Below are 24,055 nucleotides of genomic sequence, written 5' to 3'. Positions count from 1 at the left end.
CGCATCAAATGCTCCAAGGGCTAACAAGCCGATCAGTGGCGAAGAGGATAAAGTAATTCTTTGGTTTGTAAACAACCGCACCAGGAGGCCACGTACACGCCAAAAGGTCTCTAACACAGTCATAATTATTGTTGCCTTTTAAAAACCAACGAACTACTGAATTATATATATATATATATATATATATATATATATGTTATATATATATATATATATATATATATATATATATATATATATATATATATATATATATATCATCATTCAATGGATAACTTTTAAAGGAAGAATGTGTTATTAATACTACTGTATACAGTATAGGTCTTTTTCTTGAGTTTACTAACTACAGCTGAGGGGTTCCAGGGGTTGTTTGTATCATTATATAATGAACAACTACTATGAGTATAGTAATCATTTTTATGTATGTTCAGACCCGGAAATCAGACACCGTAGCCGATATTTGTAGAAAAGGTGAGGGAACATGTCACACTGTTACTTTGCCAAGACTTTCGACAGCGCACCACATGAAAGGTTGAGAATTAAACTTGAAGAGCACGGAATTAGGGGGGGGGGGAGTGTCTTAGCTTGGATCGGAAACTTTCTTCATGACCACAGGCGATAGTGGCACGAAACCGTCATGTGTACCGTTATTACCATTTACGTGAGAAGTATTCAAGCACATTGCGTATTTGGTCCTGTACATGAGAATTGATATAGTTACTTAGTGCAAAAAAGTGGATACAATCTTAATATGTCGGCTATCTTGCCATTAGAGATGAAGTGTTGTGCCATTTCACACACAGTGTGCTTGGACCTGTCCCTAAAAGGTTCTATCTTCACACAGTCGAGGACGTAGTGTTCAAGTGTGTGGCCATATGTATGGCCACACACTTTACATTTAGTTTTGTTTACATCTGCTTGAGGAACATACTGCCAAAGGTACTTATATCCTAACCTTAATCTAGCGGTTACAACATCTTGTAATCTAGTGATCTTGTTACTTGCTCCATATACATGTTTCACTTGATACATCTCATCATGGTAACTATGGATCGACTAGTTCCTGTTTGCACTAGTCTACTTGCGTCAAACTCATCAATAAGTTCTTTCCTAATTACAGTTTTAAGGGTTCTTTTGACAGACCCAAATTGTATTCAACGGTGTCTTTGTTAGACGCGAGTTTGGCGAGGGCATCAACTCTGTGATGTTTTATGAGGCCTATGTGAGAGGGGATCCACAACAGTTTGACCCTGACACCCCGGTCAACAAGGCACGCATATTTGTGTCTGGCTTCAGAGACAAGAGCGTGACAACCTGAGTCGAGGGTACCAAGGGCAAGTAGTGAGGATAGAGAGTCAGTGATGATGAGACTGTCAGTAACAGTGGTTTCAATGAATTTAATAGCTGTGAGTATGGCAACTAATTCAGTTTGTAGAGTGGATGCCCAGTTGTTAATTCTAACTCCTTTCTCAATTATATTACCGTCAGGTTGAGTCACAACAATAGCACTTCCAGCCCTCCCACAGGCGGTGTTAAGAGATCCATCAGTGTAGATGGTCTGTGTGATATTATCATCAGCCTGTAGAGTGTGTATGTGTTCAAGGGCTCTCAATTTGGCAGTGTGTTGGAGATAAATGCTTTGTATAACTAATTTTTTAGGCGGATACGTCGGTATTGTGATATCGAAGGGAACTGTCCGCCAGGGTGGCAGGAAGCGCTGTTGTGTCTCAACTTTGTACAGGTGGTCTAGTCCAAACATCTTCATATGTGTAGCTGTAGTTTGGATCCATTTAGACTCACCAGTCCCATGGTTCATACATTCTAGCAATTTTAAGGAAACAATGTTATCAGGATCACCACGCAGAAGCCTCAGGGCTCTCATGAGGTTGACTTCAATTATTCTATCTTTAACACTGGGTACACCTACAGTAGTTCTTTCCTCATATTAAGTACTTTAGTGCTCATGGGACATCCTAGGATAATTCTGATGGCTTTATTTTGCATTTTCTCGAGCTTGTCAACGCCTTTCCCGTCACGAAGGAACAGGGCTGGTGCGTGGTAATCTATCAGAGATCTTATATAGCCTAGGTACATTGTCTTAACATTTCAAATATTAGCACCATAGTGCGGGCTGTACCCCGCTACACTTCTAAGAGGTCTCAGTCTTTCAGTACATTGGCGGGTTAGCTGTTGTATGGCAGGTAGGGTACAAGGGACGGAAACACCAAGATATTTAAAAGAAGAAACATAGTCAATAGTGTTGTTACCTATCTTGAACTTGGCAGGGCCGCGTTTGCGGTTACCAGCTTGTTTGTTGAACACCTTAGTTTTCTCAGTGGAGATAATAAGACCGAGGTTCTCACAGGCTGCATATACATGGTTCAGGGTGGTTTGCATTTCACGATGAGTTTTAGTATGTATAAGAATATCATCAGCATAGCTGATTGAGATATTGCTCGGGTTGTCTGGTATTAAATTTAATAATCCATTCATAAGAACATTTAACAATGTGGGCTAATTACTCCACCTTGAGGGGTACCAAGTTGCATATCTTTAACTTCACTTTTGTAACTCTGAAACAGTGCAGCAGCCCTTCTGTTGGTTAGGTAACCACTTATCCAGTGTAACAGCCTTCCTCCTATATCCATTTTGGCTAATTCGTACAATATCAGTTGCCTATTGGCATTATCAAATGCAGCTTTTAGGTCAAGAAATGTGGTGTATCTGTGCCTTTCATCACCATGCACAGTTAGGAATGTGGTGATGCAATTATGTACACCTTTACCATGGGTGAAGCATTTATGTTAGGAGACATGTGTTCTCTGATTCTATATAAGAGTCTGCCAAGAACCATCCTCTCAAAGGTTTTACACAGGCAGCTGGTTAGTGATATGGGACGAAAAGCATCAGGCTGTCCTGGTTTCGGTATTGGTTCAACAATACTGCTGGTCCATGAAGTGGGTAGTTGGCCCTCGACATGACTCATATTGTACAATACCAACAATGGATTGCCCGGCACACGCCTTAGTAGTCTAACGATGTTGTAGGTGACTCCGTCCTCTCCAGGGGAAGTTGACCTACCCCTGGCGAGGGCAAAAATGATGCACAGTGCCTAGGTGGTACCACAGTAGCCTACGGAGGCGTATTACAAGTCCCAACGGGGCGAAGAAGCAGCATTTACGGAGACCAAATATGAAAAGAACCTGGGTGTGTATGTTGAGAACGAAGTGAAGTTCTCGTATCTATTGTGAGAAGGTGAATCAAGCATCTAAAAAGAGGTGTTTCCCTGTTTGGTCCCGCCAAGACTTGATCAACAGATACATTCTGGAGCCAGTAGATGCACAGTACTTGCCAACAGTGTGTAACAGAGACGTGACCGGCCGACAGAGCCGCTAATAAAGCAATCAGTTGTGAAGAGGATAAAAGTAAAAGTAAATTATAAATTATGTCAGAGTAAATAAAATTAAAATAAAGTGTTCTTAGTTCAGCCGCACCAAAATAAATGACAAATGTCATGTAATAAAACATTACTGTGGTTCAACAGCTAAGGTCATTCAGCGCGTACTATAGGTTAATAAATATACCAGTCAATCAACAGTTAAATAATATGATAAATAGAAGTCACATTTAAATGTATTAATAAGAAACAAGTGTTGAGGAGGAGGAGCAGAGGGTCTGGCAACACTGAGAGCCAGGGAGGCGAGGGTCTGGCAACACTGCAGGCCAGGGAGGCGAGCAGGGTTGCCAACTCGGATTTTCAAATGTCGCTAGGCTGGTACCTAAAAGTAGCTAAATGTAGCTAAATCTTCCATGGAAAGTCGCTAGCTATTATTCCCCCCTTCAGTAATTTGATGCAAATAATATTTTCATAATGCCGACTATAATGGACGGAGTATAAATAAAATGCATTATGTAAAAATAAAAATATTATTTTTTTTAAAGTTTAATGTGCACACTTACCTATTATTCAATAGTAATTGCATCCCAGTCCTCTTGGTAGTGTGAACAACTGTAGAGCTGGAAGCATGTCAAGTGCTTGGTTCAGGTTCTCTTGTAACTGTATGCCTCCACAGTCCCTATCTTTCTTAAAATATCACTAGGAAGTTCACAACAGGTGTTCTGTCTTTTTAACCCATACTTTATTGTAAGAATTGCCTTTAATGTCGATAGTTTCATTTTGTTGCGCAATTTTGATTTCACAAAGTTCATATTACTAAATGTGCGCTCTACATCTGCGTTTGAATGCGGAAGAGATAAGGCAGCGAGTGCTTCAGCCAGATCATGGTAAGGGTTTTCACCGGTCGCATCTCTGTAATTTGCCACTTCTGACCACAATTTTAGGGTGTTAGATGCATGGACGGGCTGACATCAAGTGATCAGAAATAGACGTGTCCCTCCTTCTGTACCACGACCCGTTCAAATGTATTAAACTTTTCTTATTATTTATTGTCCCTGTAACCCCGTTGCTATATATTATGGCTCGAAATTAGGAAAACTGAGTTTTCATAGACAGTCCAAAAGTATCCAGAAAGTCGCTAGATTTCTGTGGATATCTCTAGAGTCGCAAATCGCTCTAAAATGTCGCCAGAAAAAAACAAAAAGCTCTAGATCTAGCTACAAAGTCGCTAAGTTGGCAACTCTGGAGGCGAGGGTCTGGCAACACTGAGAGGCAGGGAGGCGAGGGTCTGGCAACACTGAGCCAGGGAGGCGAGGGTCTGGCAACACTGAGCCAGGGAGGCGAGGGTCTGGCAACACTGCAGGCCAGGGAGGCGAGGGTCTGGCAACACTGCAGGCCAGGCGGTTGTTGTGAAGATGGCGGAGCAACACCTGGGATACCGGGAGGTGATCCCTGACCAGTCGGCCCTCGTCCAGTGGAGGAATATTACTATAGATACTGGTGAGTAATGCTAGTGGTCTGCCTCCACCCTGATGCTAGTCCTCAACCCTGATGCTAGCCCTCAACCCTGATGCTAGCCCTCAACCCTGATGCTAGCCCTCAACCCTTGGCTTAGTCCCCAACCCTGATGCTAGCTCCTCAACCCTATTGCTAGCCCTCAACCCTGATGCTAGTCTCTTAACACTATTGCTAGCCCTCAACCTGATGCCAGTTCTAACACTTTTGCTAGTCCTCAAACCTGATGCTAGCCTCTGAATACTCATTTATAGTCTTCAACCCTGATGCTAGCCTTAACACTATTGCTAGAACCCTTGGCTTAGTCCTCAACCCTGATGCTAGCCCCTCAACCCCATTACAGCTCCCTCAACCCTGATGCTAGTTCTCCTTAACACTATTGCTAGCCGTCAACCCTGATGCTAGCCTCCTAACATCATTGCTAGCTCCTCAACCCTTCTGATGCTAGCTCCTTAACACTATTGCTAGCCTCAACCCTGATGCTAGTTCCTTAACACTTTTACAGCCCTCAAACCTGATGCTAGTCTTTAACACTATTGCTAGCCCTCAACCCTGATGCTAGCTCCTTTATCACCATTGCTAGTTCAACCCTGATGCTAGCTCCCAACACTATTGCTAGCCGTCAACCCTGATGTTAGCTCTCCTAATACTATTGCTAGCCCTCAACCCTGATGTGCTAGCCCCAACAGCATTAAGTATAGCCTCAATCCTGATGCTAGCTCCTCAACCCTGATGCTAGCCCTTAACATTATTGCTAGCCCTCAATCCTGATGCTAGCCCTCAACCCTGATGCTAACCCTTAACATTATTGCTAGCCCTCAACCCTGATGCTAGCCCTTAACATTATTGCTAGCCCTCAACCCTGATGCTAGCCCTCAACCCTGATGCTAGCCCTCAACCCTAATGCTAGCCCTCAACCCTAATGCTAGCCCTCAACTCCTATGTTAGTTCTCTACAGTACCCTTGTACTATCCCTCAATATAGCCCTTAACACTCAGCCCTCATCACAGCCCTCACTAGCCCTCAACACTCAGCCCAGGTAATATATGAAGCTGCCAACACCTGCTTATATATTAAGTCTTAAATAAGGAGAAACAGATTTTTATTTATTCTGTATCTTTGTTTCCATCAGAAAATTACAAGTTTTGGCTAATATTAACAACTGTACCGCCGACGTGTTGTTTGATCGCCCACGGCAGGTGTTAGGTTAGGTTAGGGTCATCTCGTACCCAAGACAACTGGTACCTAAGATAACTCGTACCCAACTCACGAGACAAGTCGTACCCAAGATTACTTACACCCAATTCAAGAGATAATCCCTACCTATTAGTGTATATACCAGGCATTTAACTTTGTCTATGATTACAAAAAATGGTTATGTAAATCTTGTAGGAAAGTGCAGTGAAATAGTGAAATGTAATACAGTACAGGCTTTAAAACGGCTGGTAAATTTGTACTTTAGGACATGAGTCCCTAGGGGTTGACCATTAAGTTTTTCCAGTGTATTTTGGTGCGTTTTAATCTAATCTGATCTTCATTTTTGGAGGAAATTGATCGTTTTTGCCCCCCCAACAGCATGGGGACAGCTCTGGGAATTCCTGGTTTTGCTGGGGGAGAAAACCAAACTAGCCATTTAACCTAATCTCAGCTGGGCTCCACTCCCAGACCCCTGGTAGGCCTAGCTTAAACTAACCTAAATGTTTCAGTAGTTAAAAAACTTTCGGGCACGTCATGTCCGAAAGTACAATACCTTAGTTAGAAGTGGAAGGACCAGGGAGACGTAAGAATTGAATAGAATGATCTTCTTTCTCGTAAAACTCGACAATAAACGTAAAATAATCGCGGGAGCACAAACGACAACCAACCTCCACCACTGCCATTATGAAACTGGTCAATGAAATTAAAATCGTACCCAGGCTGCTTCCTTTGAAAAAAATCAAATGGAATTGGTCGAAAAAAATTTGCGTGATGATATCGATACCTCATTGTACGACTGGATGACATCAGTCATTATTGCTCATGTTGATGCACAGATAACATCTCTAGCGGAACCCGAAACTACGTGGAATCAATTAAGCTCAATTGTTTCGCTATTATCTATTTCCGTCAATTATATATGAGTTCAACTATACTCCTTTCGGCGGTGTGTACATTTATCTTGATGGCGTTGACGAAGTCTTGCTAGTTTGATCATCAAGAACATTGCGAGTTCTTCACCGCCACCCACACAGCCGGCTAAGTCAGTGATAGTGATAATTATAAGCGAGGATATGGACTTATATATGGACTTTGGGGGTTTGATAAAGGCCCTTGAAGCCTCTGTGGTGGATAGTGATTAATTGGTACAAGTGTGATGGTGAGCAATAATCTGCCCTCTGCCTCAGAACCAACCCCCCATCCCTGTGTGCCACCATCTTTTCTACTAATGTAAGTGTTAAAAACCTATATTATTGATATTTCTCTTAATTATTAATTGTGTGTGCATACCATCATAAAATTAAAGTTATTTTATTCTAGTCGTATTGTGTCTGAAAAAGTGGGTTTGAAGTTGCCGGTCTCTATTCAATTAATCCCATGTTATGTATGGATTCACTTTATGAGCATGATGGGTTGAATTAACCGCGTAAAGTGAGATTTACTGTTATATATATTTTTATATATATATATATATATATATATATATATATATATATATATATATATATATATATATATATATATATATATATATATATATATATATATATATATATATATATATATATATATATATATATCTATATATTTATATATAAAAAGCTTGAAGTATTTAAATCATCTTGTGTAAGAAAACTGGTTGACCTAGTTTGATTAAGAATTAAAATCAATAAACATTAGTGATGGTCAGTACAAAACTGATAATATGTTTTCATTTATTTGTCAGTGGCCAAGGTTAAAAATGCTTTGAAATCCTTGGATCTAGATGTATGATAGTTATTTAGTGGGTCCTATTTTTAACTTTCCTGATGATAGTCACGTCGTCCCCTTCTCTTAAGCTCCTCCTCATTGTGTGTTGGTGTGGGGATTAGTGGATGACATCATTATGGCCTGACCATGTTTAATAAGGTCCCTCTTCTTATATTTAAGCCTCTCTCTGTCCATGTTATGCATTATATGTATATATATAGTACTTATATATATATATATATATATATATATATATATATATATATATATATATACTATCTATATATATATATATATACTGCTCTCTCTGACTTGACCTACCCAGACTTTCTGACCACCCTCACTTCATTACTTATTATTGTACCAAAATTTGATCAAATTATGTTTTAGTCCCAAAGTCAGTACAGACAAAATTTTGTTTTAATTCACTTTGAAATGACTAGCTTAAAGTCGGTGTTTTGTGGTGCTGAGAAAGAAAAAGGAGCCTCATTTAGTTTTCTATGTATTTAAGCATTTCCGATTTCGACCATTTCAGCTTAGACCTGGTTGGGTCCCTAACCGTAATGAAATCGAAAATGCAAATTTATATAAATCTAAAATGAAATACAGTACAGTAAAAGTAGTCAATAATGAAGAATGGATACAGTGTTACAGGCACTTTTAATGTAGTCAGCTGAATGCACGGGGGCCCCAATAATTTTTCTATTCACAGGATACATGGAGATTTATTAATTGGAAGAAACAGAGGAGGAGCGGGGCTGGGTGGGTCATCAATGTAAGCTTTCTTCAGACAGGTTTATGTACAGGTGAAACTTGCTGGTTGAAGTATTGGATCATCTTTAGGGGTGAAGAGGCAGCAGTGGTGGGGCGTGAGGAGACAGCACTGGGGACTTCTTAAAATATATGTTGCAATTTAGACTGCACAGCTTGCTTTTTTTTTCATTATAAATCTCCCTGTTAGCAATCAAGATGCATCTTGGACCATTCTCAACTTTTGGCAAAATCTTCAACATTTTGATCCATTCAAGTCAAACATTTGCATCCCTTATTAATAGTAACAAATGTCTCTGCCATTTGTTTCACCAAAAAGAAGGGTGCAGGCTCTTCTTCTATATTAAGACTCTCTTCTTCCTCTGCAATTTTCTGTGCTTCCAGTTCAAAAAGAGCCTCGTTACTTAGCTCTTCTGCTACACTTTCAACCAACTGCTCAACATCTTCATTATCAATTTCTAACTCAAGCTGTTTCCCAACTCCGGGTCTTTTACTAATGAGAAGTGCTTCATCTTCATTAAATCCTCAAACTGTTCACATATCTTTCGGGACATTCTTCCATACTCATTCATGCACTGACCTGTAACCTCATCCATGCTGCTTTATGTTCTTTATACATTTCAAAATGTTTGTAGTCCTTAAAAAACTCTCAGCTTTCTCTCACCTTCAGTAGCAGCAACAGCCTGAAGCGAGAAGTTTATGCGTAAATATCACTTTAAAAACATGCTTTAGTCCATGGGTTGGATGACAGAGGTGGTGTTAGGATTGGAATTGAACTACCTTAACATCAGGGTGCATGTAAGTCAGGTGTGGTGGGTGTCCGGGCATTATCCAAATTATAAAATCTTGAATACAATTCCTTGTTGCAGACAATACTCCTTCTCGTGGAATGAAACAGAAGTCAAGGAACCAGTACTCAAACAGTTAGGGTCATCCAGGCTTTCTTATTACAGTCGGCCCTTAACATGTCTGGGGTTAGGTAAAGAGATACCGTGAGTGTTAAAATCAGTGTACTTTTGCCTTTGTGTCCTTATTTACCATATATACCTGTGTATATGATCGGTTTTAAGACCAAATTATTTGGCCAAGTGAAATTGGGAGCCTCTAAGCGGATGTAATAGTTTAGATTGGTTGAAAATATTTACCAGTAACTAGCAGTAAACAATGGAAGCGGCGCTTTAGCTACCACCAGCTGTGATGTCAGATTTTGATTGGAGCAGTCTCTTGCGTCATCATGTAAGCCCAAAGCAACAAATGCATGGTATGGTAGCACAGGGCGATGTAAAACATAAAGTATTAATTTTTAAAGTTTATTTATGATACTGTACATAAATTTTTGTTCATTACATTTGAAACATCAATCTTTGTTAATTAAATTTGAAAAAAAACTACAATACTGTGTCTCCATTAAATATTACATCACGTATTTACCTTAACTTTGTGACTGAGTGAATATATTCTCAGAAATAAATAGTAGTTTTTGAAGCGTAATGCATTTCAATGTAAATTAGGATAAACTACATGAAAACAAATGACTTTACCTAACCTTCCGTATGTTCAAGATATGTTTTCGTTTTTTAGTAGTTTTCGGTTAAATACTGTTATATTAGTGATATTCTTCATACTGTGCTTGATATAATACATTCCTTAGCGTTTACAGCGAGACTGACTGAGTGAGGGGGTGGCGTGGCGATGTGGGTGGCGGTGGTGTGCAGTGTTTGGTGCATGGCGATTTGATTCATGCAATCGACCCTCGTTAATTAGGACTAATGGGGAAGTGTCCGTTTAATTCGATTGTCGGTCTTGATTTAGGGTTAATATTGCATTATATTTAAGTCATTGTTTCCGTCGATTTTATCCACTTTCCACTGTAATGCATCGTAATTTCAGCAAAAATATACATTTCGTGAATGTATTATATCAAGCACAGTATAAATAGAATATCATTGTATATAACAATATTTTACTAGAAAACTATTAAAAAACGAGTAACATCTCTTGAACATTGGAAGGTTAGGTAAAGTCTTTTGTCGTCATGTATTTTATCCTATTTTACATTGAAACATCACGTTCCATGACTACTATTTATTTCGAGAATATATTCATTCGAGCAATTTTAGGTAAAATTTACATGTGATGTAACAGTTTTTTAACTGAAAGCGATTGAAAAACCGCTGCCCTCTACTGTTTTCAGAGACTGGGAGCTGTTTGGTGCTAGAGCGATGACAAGGAAAATGATTTGGATGGATTTTAATGAAAATATTCAGAAATATGGTATCGTAGTATTTATTCAAGTCAATTAGGATAGAATATTATCGTAATACAACATTTTTTAACTGAAAACCAATCGAGCGATTACGGTAACATCTTTTGAGCAGAAAGCGAAAGTCATTGTTTTGTCGCGATTTTTATCCACTTTCCACTATGTCGTCATCATTTCAGCAAAAATATTACATTTCCGTGAATGCATTATATCAAGCACAGTATGAATAGAATACCATTGTAATATAACAGTATTTTAACCAAAAACTATTAAAAAACGAGTAACTTCTCTTGAACATCGGAAGGTTAGGTAAATCTTTGTTTTTGGTCATGTATTTTATCTATTTTACATTAAAATACATCGTTTCAGCAAACTACTATTTATTTCGAGAATATATTCATTCAGGCGCAGTTTAGGTAAAATATACATGTGATGTAAAGTTTAACTGAAAACGATTCAAAAACACGTGTACCGTCTAGCTGATACATGGTGGTGAGTGATGCATCGTTGTAAACAATAGGAGGTTGAAGTAGATTACGGGTATTATATTAAGTGAAATATCAAAAGGTTTTATTACTGTATTTTTTGTAGATCAATGAGAACTGTGATCCTGTATATGATATGATAAGCTAGCCTGTGCTAAGAACTTCAACATAGACTACTGAAAACATGTGTAAGGTAATTTAGCCTATTGTAAGTTGCGGCTGCCATTGCTGAAGGAAATTGCACAACTTTTTCATTGCTATTTGGTACATATTTTACGTTTCCATTGTTTACTGGCAGTAAATGGTAAATATTTTTCATGTCTGAAGCTAAAGTTGCATCCCCACACTAGTGGTGGAGATGTTACATTTAACCAAAAGACGCTGGTGTTTTATTCCAGCAGTGGGTGGACCAGCATTTTAGCTTAAGGTCCGCTTATGTAATATTCCTACAAATCTAAAAAAAAAAAAGTTCAGATTTTGTCCGAATTATCCGAAATCCAGATTAAAGGGGTCCGAATTAACGTGGTCGACTGTATTTCAATTACTTGTACTTCAATGTACAGAATATTCCTCCGGCTGGGCAATCCGCGTATTTGCAAATCCGTGTATGTTAAACCGGCGTATGTTAAGGGCCGACTGTACGATAAAACACTGGCAGTGTGTGCTTGCTGACATGTTTAAAAGCCCTGGGGTTCTCTGAATGATAGATCATGAAGGGCTTTACCTTGAAACCAGCTACATTCCCCCACAACAGAAGTGTGATTCGGTCCTTGAATACCTTGAATCCCGGCATTGTTTTCGCCTCTGTGGATGTATGCCCTGTCTGGCATGCGCTTCCAGAATAATCCATTTTTATCCACATTAAATATTTGCTCAGGCAAAATTTTCTCCACGATGACACGATCTAGCTCCTCCTAACAGCTTCGCAGCACCCACATCAGCTCTGCTGCCTCTCCACTCACTTTACAGTGCAAACTGTAGCGGTTCTTAAACCTTTGGAACCACCCATGACTTGCTGTGAAGGTTTGTCGCACTCATCTCCTGCCTGCTCCTTCAGGCTTTCAACAGACTTCTTGCCTTGGCCTGTAGGGTTAGAAGGCTTACGGGTACACGCTTCTGTATCTGATCTTCCATCCATATCGAGTAATTTTTCCATCTCATGAAGAGGACCTTGTCTTTTATTCGTATATTGCCCTTTATAGATGCTGATCCTTTCACTACCTCATGAATACTTTCCTTGTCCTTCAAAATAGTAGATATGGTTGAGCGCGAGAAGCCTAGGTAGCGAGAAATAGTTGCTACAGTTTTCCCATTTTCATACTGCATTATTATCTTAATTTTCGTCTCAAAGTACAGTAATTGACTGTCTCTTTCTTCTGAGCACCACTAGCACTCTCACTTCTACGCCAGTCATTCTAAAGTGAATTAGTAACAAAAATGATGTCAGTGCAGAGCGTGACTGTCAGGATACAACGACAGCCAAACACCAACTAAGCTCTGGCGTGGGTGCTGTAGCCACCAGGCGACCCAAACCGCGACGCTCTCGTGCCTGCAACCGGAAACGTTTGGTCTAGAAAATACGCGTCATTTGAAAAATTTTTGGTTCAGACTGCGGCAGTCGTATGTGTGGGTGGTCGTACTGACTGAGGCATGTCGTATGTGTGGGTGGTCGTGGGTCGAGTAAGTAATGAAGTCGAGGTACCTGTACCTGTACAGAGGTCCCTCGGTTAACAGCGCCTCAGTTGAGATTTCGGTTAACGAGTTACCTTCCATAAGATTCTTAACTCGGTTAACGAGCAATCCCTCGATCACGAGTTTCTTACGAGCGACCTCCACATGTATTAGCATTTGGCAGTCCACCTTAGTATTAGTCCGCCAATACAGTAATGGGTTCTAGGGCTTAAATTCCTTACCCTTTTAGTAAATATCAAGAAGACACTATTCAATAATTTTAAAGTTTAATATTAAATTTTTAGTCATTTTAACAATTATTGAACATAATTGAAGGTAGGGTCACTAGTTGTGCGCCATCCAGCCTGCCAACACACCATACAGGCGTCAGTCTTTGTGTCCTTTCAGTGGAGGTAACATCTTGCTTGAGACTCTCGTCAACTAAATGCTTTTTTGCTGTTTAAGCAAATTATTGGTCATTTTGAAATTTATTTTACATATTGACAATATATAATGCAGTGCAGTGTTGATTTAAAGAAAATAATCTTGAATTACACCGAAGGCGAAAATTTTATGGGTGAAATGGCGCCATGGGGACTTCTCTTCCACCCCATTCTAATTCCCATCATTATCATCATCATCATCATCATCATCATCATCATCATCATCATCATCATCATCATCCAGGGTATTCTACACACCTCAAAGTAAGTGCATTTCTACTTTTTGTTGAATTTAGGCAATTTTCGGTGAGCTGGAACCAATTACCCAAAACCCATTGAAACAATGGTTTTGGGTTAACGAGCAACCTTCTAGAACAAGTGTGCTCGTTAACCGAGACCACTATATATATATACAGCTTCTCCCCAACTTCATTTGGTTGGACCCAATCCGGTATAAGTCGAAATCTTAAATAATACATAAATCAAATGGTCGTTTCTTCTCAGCACCACAAACACCGACTTTTAGACTTGCCAGCCATTTAAAGTGAATTACAAAGAATTGTCAGTACAGCGATCACTACGGGACTCAATCGTATTGACATTTTTCGGTGGTGTGGTGGAGGGTGTATATATATATATATATATATATATATATATATATATATATATATATATATATATATATATATATATATATATATATATATATATATATATATATATATATATATATATATATATATATATATATATATATATATATATATATATATATATATATATATATATATATATATATATATATATATATATATATATATATTTTGACTTAGACCTGCCTAATCATACCAAAATTTTGTTAAATTATTTCAGTCCCAAAGTCAGTACACATACAAAATTTTCGTTTGTAATTCACTTTAAAATGGCTGGCAAGCTTAAAAGTCGGTGTTTTGTGGTGCTGAGAAGAAAAAGACACCATTTTAGATTTTCTATGTATTATTTAAGCATTTCCGACTTACGACCTGGATTTGGGTCCCTAACCCCATCGTAAGTCGGGGAGGAGCTGTGTATACTGTATATACAGTGGTCCCTCGGTTAACAAACACAGTTCGTTCCAGAGGGTCTTTCGTTAACCGAATCCATTGTTTCAATGGGATATTGGGTAATTGGTTCCAGCTCACCAAAAACTACATACAAAGAAAAAAAAATGCAGTAAAGTACACTTACTTTGAGGTGTATGTAGAAGGTTCCTGGTTGATGATGCTGATGTGAATTAGAAGTGGGGGTGGAGGAGAAGCATTTTACTGTCTTCTTGGAAGGCGAGTCACCTTCCATAATAATGTCAGGAACCTCTGGACTCACAGATTCTCCAACAGGAAAATCCTCTCTCCTTTTTGAAGTGGAAGGCTGAGGGGTGGCATCTTTCTCCCGCTGCCTTTTAGAAGAACCTGTAAATTTTTGGTTGTGGGGCATTTCTCCTGATGGTTCTTGAAGAAGCAGACCACTTTGTCCTCAACATAACACAAAATAGGTTCTGTTGTTTCCACATCTGGGTGCCTTGAAGCCAGTTTCCTGGACATCTCCCAGTGGTGAACAACATCTTTTAAGTCTGAAGAAGACATATGGTCATCACTTTCCTTTTCCTCCTCACCACTGTCTGTTTCTAACATCTCATCCAGTTGTTTCAAGTCTTCAGGAGTAGGTTCCTGTTCATGAGACATCACAAGCTCTTCTACATCCTCCTCCTCCACTTCAAGGCCCAATGACTGACCAATGGACACAATCTCCTGGTCCAACTCCGCTTCTTCCTCAAATCCCCCAAAATCATGGACTGCTGTTGGCCACAGTGCTTTCCATGCAGAATTGAGGGATCTATTGGAGACTTCTTGCCATGATGACACTTATCAATTTTACAGCCTCCAGGATGTTAAACTTTGCCTTCCAGAACTGTGCCAGTGTTAGTTCAGGATCAGTGGAAGTTGCCTGATGACACCTTCTGAACATTTTTTTCATGTACAGCTTCTTGAAGTTGCTGATCACATTCTGGTCCATTGGCTGCATGATTGATGTAGTGTTGGGGCAAAAAAACACTTTGACAAAGTCAAATTGAGACTCAAAGTTCTGGCAAGTTCAGGGTCATGACCAGGGGCATTATCCATGAGGAGAAGAGCCTTTAAAGGGAGTTTATTGGTGGTTAGGTAGCTCTTGACAGAAGGGCAAAACACCTCAACAGCCCATGCCTTACAGTTGGACTTCCAATAAACTCCAAGTTGTCGTCTTACCACTTTTTGTTGCTTGAACACCCTGGGGTTCTCAGAGTGGTAGACAAGCATAGGCTTCAGTCGGAAATCCCCTGAAACATTGTCACCAAGCAATAGAGTGAGACGGTCTTTCATGGGTAAAGAGGCTTCTTCTCTGGTGATGAAGGTCCTTTTGGGCATTTTCTTCCAGAACAGCCCGGTTTCATCCACATTGAACACTTGCTGTGGAAGATAATTCTCTTCATCCACCAGTTCCTTGAACTCCACTAAAAAATTTTCAGCTCCTTCTTTATCTGCACTGGCAGCCTCACCATGCCTAACAACGCTGTAAATGTCACTTCTTTTCTTAAATTTATCGAACCAGTCCTTGCTGGCCCTAAACTCTTCAAACTCAGTTTCAGAAGAACTAGGTTGATCTGTCTTTAAATGTTCGTAAATCTCCCTGGCTCTCTCACAAATGAATTCAGTTGAAACTGAATCACTTTTCATCTGTTTTTCCCTAATCCAAATGAGAATTAACCTCTCTGTTTCTGCATTTAGGTATCTACCTTTAAACACTGTGGTAGATTTGTCTCTCACTTTCACTTCCTTGAATTTGTCTTTCTGTGCAAGAATTGTCGACACAGTTGATGTCGACATGCCATATTCTTTGCATAGCGCATTTGTTCTAATGCCTTCTTCATGTTTTTATTATAATTTCCTGCTTGGTTTGAATTGAAATCGCTTTTCTTGATCTCTTAGGCCCCATGATGGATTCAAACAATGTCAACACGTGATTTTTTAAGTTTAAACTAGCTGTAAATAAAGAATATTTTCTTTAAATCAACACTGCACTGCAATATATATTGTCAATATGTAAAATAAATTTCAAATTGACCAATAATTTGGCTAAACACAGAAAAAAAGCGTTTAGTTGAAGAGAGTCTCAAGCAAGATGTTACCTCCACTGAAAACAGAGAGACTAACGCTTGTTTGGTGTGTTAAGAGGCTGGATGGCGTGCATAAAACTAGTGACCTTACTTCAATTATGTTCAATAATTGTTAAATTGACTAAAATTGAATATTAAACTTTAAAATTATTGAATAGTATAAACTTCTTGATATATACTAAAATAGTAAGGAATTTAAGCCCTAGAACCGATTACTGTATTGGCGGACTAATACTACAGCTGGTGGACCGCCAAATGCAAGCTAAAACATGTTGAGGTCGGCTCGTAAGATACTCGTTAACCGAGGGATTGCTCGTTAACCGAAATTAAGAATCTTATGGGAGGTAACTCATTAACCGAGGGATCTCTGTATTGTGTTTCTGTCGAAAACTTATAGTTTTCGAATATTTTAACTGATAAAATTACCAACAATATTACTTATTTAAAGTGGGCATGACTTTGCAGTACAGTAGAGGGAAAATGTGGGGTAAAATACCACACATAACACCAAACAAACCTTTGAAAACCTGACCTAACCTTTCCTAATTTGTAAAGAATCACTTAAGAGTTTATGGATCACTCCTCATCTGAACACAGAAAACATCCCATACAAAAAACCGAAAACATGAACAAGGTAATAATTATTATGGTGTTAGGACATAAAGATTCAGATTCAGATTTGCCCCCGAGGGGGCTAGTTTATTGGGCACCCCCTTACATCCTGTGCAAGGTGAAGCGCAGAGTTTTACAGCGCCCAACAGGGAAGTATGAAAAGTTCATACTTGCCTTTATGACTCGTACATTTAGGGCGTAGAAATTCGAAGGGTCATAGGTCTGTCAAGTTACATAAAGTGAGAGAATGATGAGTGTGTGTGGGGAGTTCTACATTTTATCTGTTTATGGCAAAGAGTGGCAGGTCCCTAGTGCCAGGCCTGTGACTGGAGGAGGGATATCTGGTCTGGGAGGGAAGAGGTGTTGGTAACGGCTGGGGACCTGTAGGAGGAGGTCTTAGGGCAAGTGAGGATGTAGTGAGAGAGGGTGTGAGAGTCGGGTTAGGACATAAAGGTTAAGAAATGTTAGGTCAGGTTTCCAAAGGTTTGTTTGGTGTTTCCTTCATGCCCCGCCTCCTAGAGGTGATTTATGTAGAGAAAAAACTTATACAGTAATTAACTTATAATTAAAATATGAAGTTGCCTTTCTTTAATAATCTGTACTGACTGTAAGGATAAGAGCATGTGTGAAGAAAATGAATGACACGGACAACCCTTGTGGTGGCAGTGCTGTTCTCGGACAACTCCTTCTGTGGCAGTGCTGTCTCGGACAACTCCTGGTGGTGGCAGTGCTGTTCTCGACAACCCGGTGTGCGACAACTCCTGGTGGTGGCAGTGCTGTTCGGACAACCTCCTGGTGGCAGTGGTTCTCAGACAACTCCTGGTGGTGGTGGCAGTGCTGTTCTCGGACAACCCCTGTGGTGGCAGTGCTGTTCTCAGACAACCCTGGTGGTGGCAGTGCTGTTCTCGGACAACTCCTGGTGGTGGCAGTGCTGTTCTTCGGACAACTCCTGGTGGTGGCAGTGCTGTTCTCAGACAACCCTGGTGGTGCAGTGCTGTTCTCAGACAACTCCTGGTGGTGGCAGTGTTGTCTCAGACAACTCCTGGTGGTGGCAGTGCTGTCTCAGACAACTTGGTGGTGGCAGTGCTGTTCTCGGACCCTGGTGCAGCTGTTCTGCAACTCCTGGTGGTGGTGCTGTTCTCAGACAACTCCTGGTGGTGGCAGTGCTGTTCTCAGACAACTCCTGGTGGTGGCAGAGTGTTGTTCTCAGACAACCTGCAGTGCTGTTCTCAGACAACTCCTGGTGGTGGCAGTGCTGTTCTCAGACAACTCCTGGTGGTGGCAGTGCTGTTCTCAGACAACTCCTGGTGGTGGCAGTGCTGTTCTCTTACATTAACTTATTTTCAAGCCTTTACGACTTTTGCTCACAAAGAAACAAATTTTTTCACCGTCAGATAATGGAGCCGTGGGTTAGGTTAGGTTTTGACATTACTCTTCTTCATGCCCTGCTAACTAACAATGCTGGTTGAAGGTTAGTCGAAGATATAAAGTAAAAAAATTATAATTCTAGTAATGTCTCCTTTTAAAATACTGTACTTCTATGATACTAAGAATTATTGTGAAAACATGTAAAAATCCTTAACCTTTTTCTGGTGGTAGTGGTGTTGTGGTGGTAGTGGTGAGCCATAACTACACTGTAATGAGCCATAACTACACCTTAGTGACTGTACACGGCGTAGGTCTCATGTGAGTGTTTCTCTATTAGGAGCAGCTCAGAGCACCCTGCAAGACATCAAGGTTCCTGAGTATGGTGGAGGATACACCTTCACTCCTCTCTCACACAACCGCTGCCTCTTTTGGTGAGATCCTTCTTTAATCTTTGTCCACTGTACCCTCGTTAATTTGACAAAATTGGGTCACTCAAGTTACCCCAAAATATGAATTAACCAAATTTGAAATATTTTGACATTCGACAATTTCCAAATTTTTGTGTTTTATTATTCGTTGTTTTCTGTTCAGTTTTTGCACCTTGCCTTGGCTGCCACATAAAATAATCTGTATTATTACTTTGCAAACATAAGTGTTTTCTAGATGTACACACAGCAATACTGGTAATTGTTATGAAAATGAAGGTAAGCATTGGGAGGTTTTGTTCAACTTAATGCAACATCAGTATCCATAGATCTGTAATAAACACAATAAACAAGAATTACAAATTGTGAATGATTAAGATTAAAGTAACAGAATTGGCTTAGCAAAACATAACGTAACGTAAGAAATATAGGAGAACTTCAAACAATAATCTAGTGCATTTAGCCAACTAAGAATAACACATCAATAATAAAGTAAATAATACTGTAATAAATAAATGTAACTTTGGTGGGGGTGACATGCCAAGACACTTACACAGCCCAAACATTAACAGCACTACTAAACCATTGTCGTATAACATTTTAATTTGCATTATATAAATAATTGATACATGATGACTCGATTTGGCTAATTCTGGACTTAGACAACTGATCAGTGAATAAACCTGGGTATATGGAGATATTATACACTACAATAATATTTATTTAGTTGTGTTAAATATGCTACAATAATATTTAGTAAGTGTTCAAGACAAATCCTGTAGTAAGCACCAACCCTCTTGAGTAGTGACAACAACAGTGCCTCAGTGAGTGCTGGCAACAGTGTTAGGTAGAGCAGTGTACCTCTCTGTAAACAAGAGGCTGAGAATACTGTATACTACAGCTCAGTAGCTCGTGTGGGATATTTGGAGGAATATTAATATTGTTAGTGTATGAACCTAAATACAGTAAACCCTCAATAACTGGGCACATATGGGGCTCTGGCCTTGCCTAGTTGTCCCAAGTTCCAACTTATCAAGGCACTTCCTCCCTCCTACAAAAATACAACAATAAAAAATTATCCACCCATATATGTGCAGTACATGTAATGACTAAAAGTAAAATAAGTAATACTTACAACACTGTAGGTGAAGAGTGAAGCATGGTAGGTGACACAGAGGCATGGTAGGTGACACAAAGGCATGGTAGGTGACACAGAGGCGGTAGGTGACACAGAGGCATGGTAGGTGACACAGAGGCATGGTAGGCACAGGGTGGTGACACAGAGGCATGGTAGGTGACAAGACAGAGGCATGGTAGGACACAGAGGCATGGTAGGTGACACAGAGGCATGGTAGGTGACACAGGAGGCATGGTAGGTGACACAGAGGCATGGTAGGTGACACAGAGGCATGGTGGTGACACAGAGGCATGGTAGGTGACACAGAGGCATGGTAGGTGACACAGAGGCATGGTAGGTGACACAGAGGCATGGTAGGTGACACAGAGGCATGGTAGGTGACACAGAGGCATGGTAGGTGACACAGAGGCATGTAGGTGACACAGAGGCATGGTAGGTGACAGAGGCATGTAGGTGACACAAGAGGTTGGGCATGGTAGGTGAGCACAGAGGCATGGTAGGTGACACAGAGGCATGGTAGGGACAAGGTGGTGACAGAGGCATGGTAGGTGACACAGAGGCTGGAACAGAGGCATGGTAGGCACAGAGGCATGGTAGGTGACACAGAGGCATGGTAGGACAGAGGCATGGTAGGTGACACAGAGGCATGGTAGGTGAGACAGAGGATAGTAGGTGACAGAGGCATGGTAGGTGACAGAGGCATGGTAGGTCACGAGGGTACAGAGGCATGGTAGGTGACACAGAGGCATGGTAGGTGACACAGAGGCATGGTAGGTGACATGAGGCATGGTAGGGTGACACAGAGGCATGGTAGGTGACAGAGGCATGGTAGGTGTGACAGAGGCATGGTAGGTGACACAGAGGCATGGTGGGTGACACAGAGGCATGGTAGGTGACAGAGGCATGGTAGGTGACACAGAGGCATGGTAGGTGACACAGAGGCATGGTAGGTACACAGAGGCATGGTAGGTGACATGAGGCATGGTAGGTGACACAGAGGCATGGTAGACAGAGGCATGGTAGGTGAAGAGGCATGGTAGGTGACAGAGGCATGGTAGGTGAACAGAGGCATGGTAGGTGACACAGAGGCATGGTAGGTGCACAGAGGCATGGTAGGTCACAGAGGCATGGTAGGTGACACAGAGGCATGGTAGGTGACAGAGGCATGGTAGGTGACACAGAGGCATGGTAGGTGAACAGGCATGGTAGGTGACAGGCATGGTAGGTGACAGAGGCATGGTAGGTGACACAGAGGCATGGTAGGTCACAGAGGCATGGTAGGAGCAGAGGCATGGTAGGTCACAGAGGCATGGTAGGCGATGCAGGTGGCCAGATATTCCAAGATTTTCCAAGATAATTTTATATACAGTATCTCAGTATTTCCCGAGTTATACTAATACCTGTATGTACTTAAAAAAAAAAATAATGAAAAAATTTTTTTTTTTTTTTTACGATACCACAAATGTACACCCTCCCCATTGGTCAGCAAAGGATATTCGTAATTGTCAATTCACGGCCATTTTGATGCCCAAACACCCGTGAATTTTAAGGGCGTGATGTAGGCAGTTAAAAATTGACCAAAACCTGCCGGTGTCGATCACGGATATATCAGTGATGAAGTGTACACAATTTCATGGCATTACATGCAGTACAGGTACAGTAGAAGTCCAAAAATCCGGACTGCTTGGGGATTGGGTCGGTCCGGATTTTCGGATTTTTCGGATTCTCAGGCAGTACTTTTAAAATTCAAATTTAATGAAGAATAAAGAAGAAATGAACAGGTACATTTTGATAGTTTATTCATTTGCAAATAAAGCATGCTTCATTTATCAAACGCAGCAGTTTTAATGAAAAGCTGTAATTCTAAATTTTATTCTTTGCCTTTTATATATCATAAATTGTAGACTTTCCAATGTCGTATGTTTCCATTAGAACAGTATTGCTCACACCACGTTCTAGTTTAATTATTTGAAGTTTGTCACTCAATTTCAATGTGTTCTTCTTTCTCTTCACACAACGAAGTTTATCTACTTTAGAGCCATTATTATGGGCTTGTACAGTACTCTGTAAATGGAAAGAGTAGACTCAAAAACATTGTTATATTACAATGGTATTCTATTCATACTGTGCTTGATATAATGCATTCACGGAAATGTAATATTTTTGCTGAACGATTTATTACAGTGGAAAGGGGATAAAATCGTGATGAAAACAATGACTTTGCTTTCTTTCGCTCAAAAGATGTTACCGTAATCGCCGAATGGTTTTCAGTCAAAAACTGTTGTATTACAATAATATTCTATCCTAATTGACTTGAATAAATACTACGATACCATATTTCTGAATATTTTCATTAAAATCCATCAAAATCATTTTCCTTGTCATCGCCTGCAGCACCAAACAGCCTCAGTCCCCTTTGAACAGGGCTAGAGGGTACGTGTTTTTCGAATCGCTTTCAGTTAAAACTATTACATCACTGCCTATTTTACCTAAACTGCGCCTGAATGAATATATTCTCGGAGATAAATAGTAGTTTTGTGGAAACGTGACGTATTTCAATGTAAAATAGGATAAAATACATGACGAAAACAAAAGACTTTACCTAAGCTCCGTTCAAGAGATGTTACTCGCTTGATTAATAGTTGTTAAAATTTGATATATTACAATGATATTCTATTCATACTGTGCTTGATATAATACATTCACGGAAATGTAATATTTTCCTGAAATTACATACGTATTACAGTGGAAAGTGGATAAAATCATGACGAAAACAATGACTTTCGCTTTCGTCAAAAGATGTTACCGTAATCGCTGAATGGTTTAGTTTAAAAACTGTTGTATTTCCTAATTGACTTGAATAAATACTTGAATGGAAATATACAATATTTTTGTTGAAACTACCCGCGTTTCAGTGTAAAGTGTCGTAATAATAAATGGTAAACAATTTGCCTTCGTGGTCATGCACGGCAAGCCTCAGTTTATAGACGAGAGCTTTTTAGTGGTTTTGTTGTTCCATTACCCTCAAAAACGTGGGTGGAACTATAAACGAGGAATATAAATTAACGACTTGCAAAAAATCAGGTCGACTGATAACGAGGGGGTTATAGACTAGTATATACGGTATGGTCACAGTTTGATTGCCCATTTTAAAGTGGCGACCACGTGGTCGCTTGTTGTCGCTGTGCAGCTGTGGCGCTCACGAAGCGCCATGCACACAAATGCCCGCTAAAAAAAAAATCGGTTTTGAAAAGTCCGATCGGGTGTCCATTTCTGGCATCCGGATTTTTGGACTTTTACTGTAGCTTGATTTTTATGGAGAGTTTCAAGCAACTCTAGACTGGCAGTGCTGCCACACACCACCTGACACAAGCATGTAACAGGTAAACTTCCTGTCCCCTGAAGATGACCTCAATATTTTGTAAGAGTCTGACTATGTGTGTGTAATAATAAATAAATACAGTAATAATAATTAACGGTTTATTGAAAGAGCTTGGCAGCCAGAAGGCTGAAAATATACAGTTACATATTTGGGGAAAGCAAATAATATACAAGTAACATAAGTGACACAAATAAGACATATAATAACTAGATGGGGAAAAGCTCACAGTTCATTTCAACATAGTGACATTGGTAGTATTTACTGGGAGGAATACACTGGTTTATTACAAGTTATTGATAATTTTTACAATGGTTGGGACTGGGCTGTTCTTATAGCGATCAGTTCGTGCACGATGGGCTGGATGCGGTTGTGGGTCAACAGCACCGGACTAGGGATCTCAGGTGGTAGTAGAGCCCGGATTGTGTGTGTGTGTGTGTGTGTGTGTGTGT

General features: G+C 40.1%; 1 protein-coding gene across 1 annotated transcript in view; it reads left to right on the top strand.

Moving 5' to 3' along the window:
- The first annotated feature begins 4,768 nt into the window (after positions 1 to 4,768).
- Positions 4,769 to 24,055, top strand: part of LOC121857650 (nuclear pore complex protein Nup160 homolog) — a 31,651-nt gene continuing 12,364 nt past the window's right edge. The window contains exons 1-2 of the mRNA XM_042353715.1: positions 4,769 to 4,897; positions 18,999 to 19,092. Coding sequence (XP_042209649.1) covers positions 4,813 to 4,897; positions 18,999 to 19,092 — 179 coding nt within the window. The 5' untranslated portion in view covers positions 4,769 to 4,812. The remainder of the gene's footprint in view (positions 4,898 to 18,998; positions 19,093 to 24,055) is intronic.

The sequence above is a fragment of the Homarus americanus genome, unplaced genomic scaffold (assembly GCF_018991925.1).
Source record: "Homarus americanus isolate GMGI-L3 unplaced genomic scaffold, GMGI_Hamer_2.0 scaffold16610, whole genome shotgun sequence".
Classification (NCBI taxonomy): domain Eukaryota; kingdom Metazoa; phylum Arthropoda; class Malacostraca; order Decapoda; family Nephropidae; genus Homarus; species Homarus americanus.
Note: the sequence above shows the minus strand (reverse complement) of the source record. Positions and strands in the feature narration are given on the sequence as shown.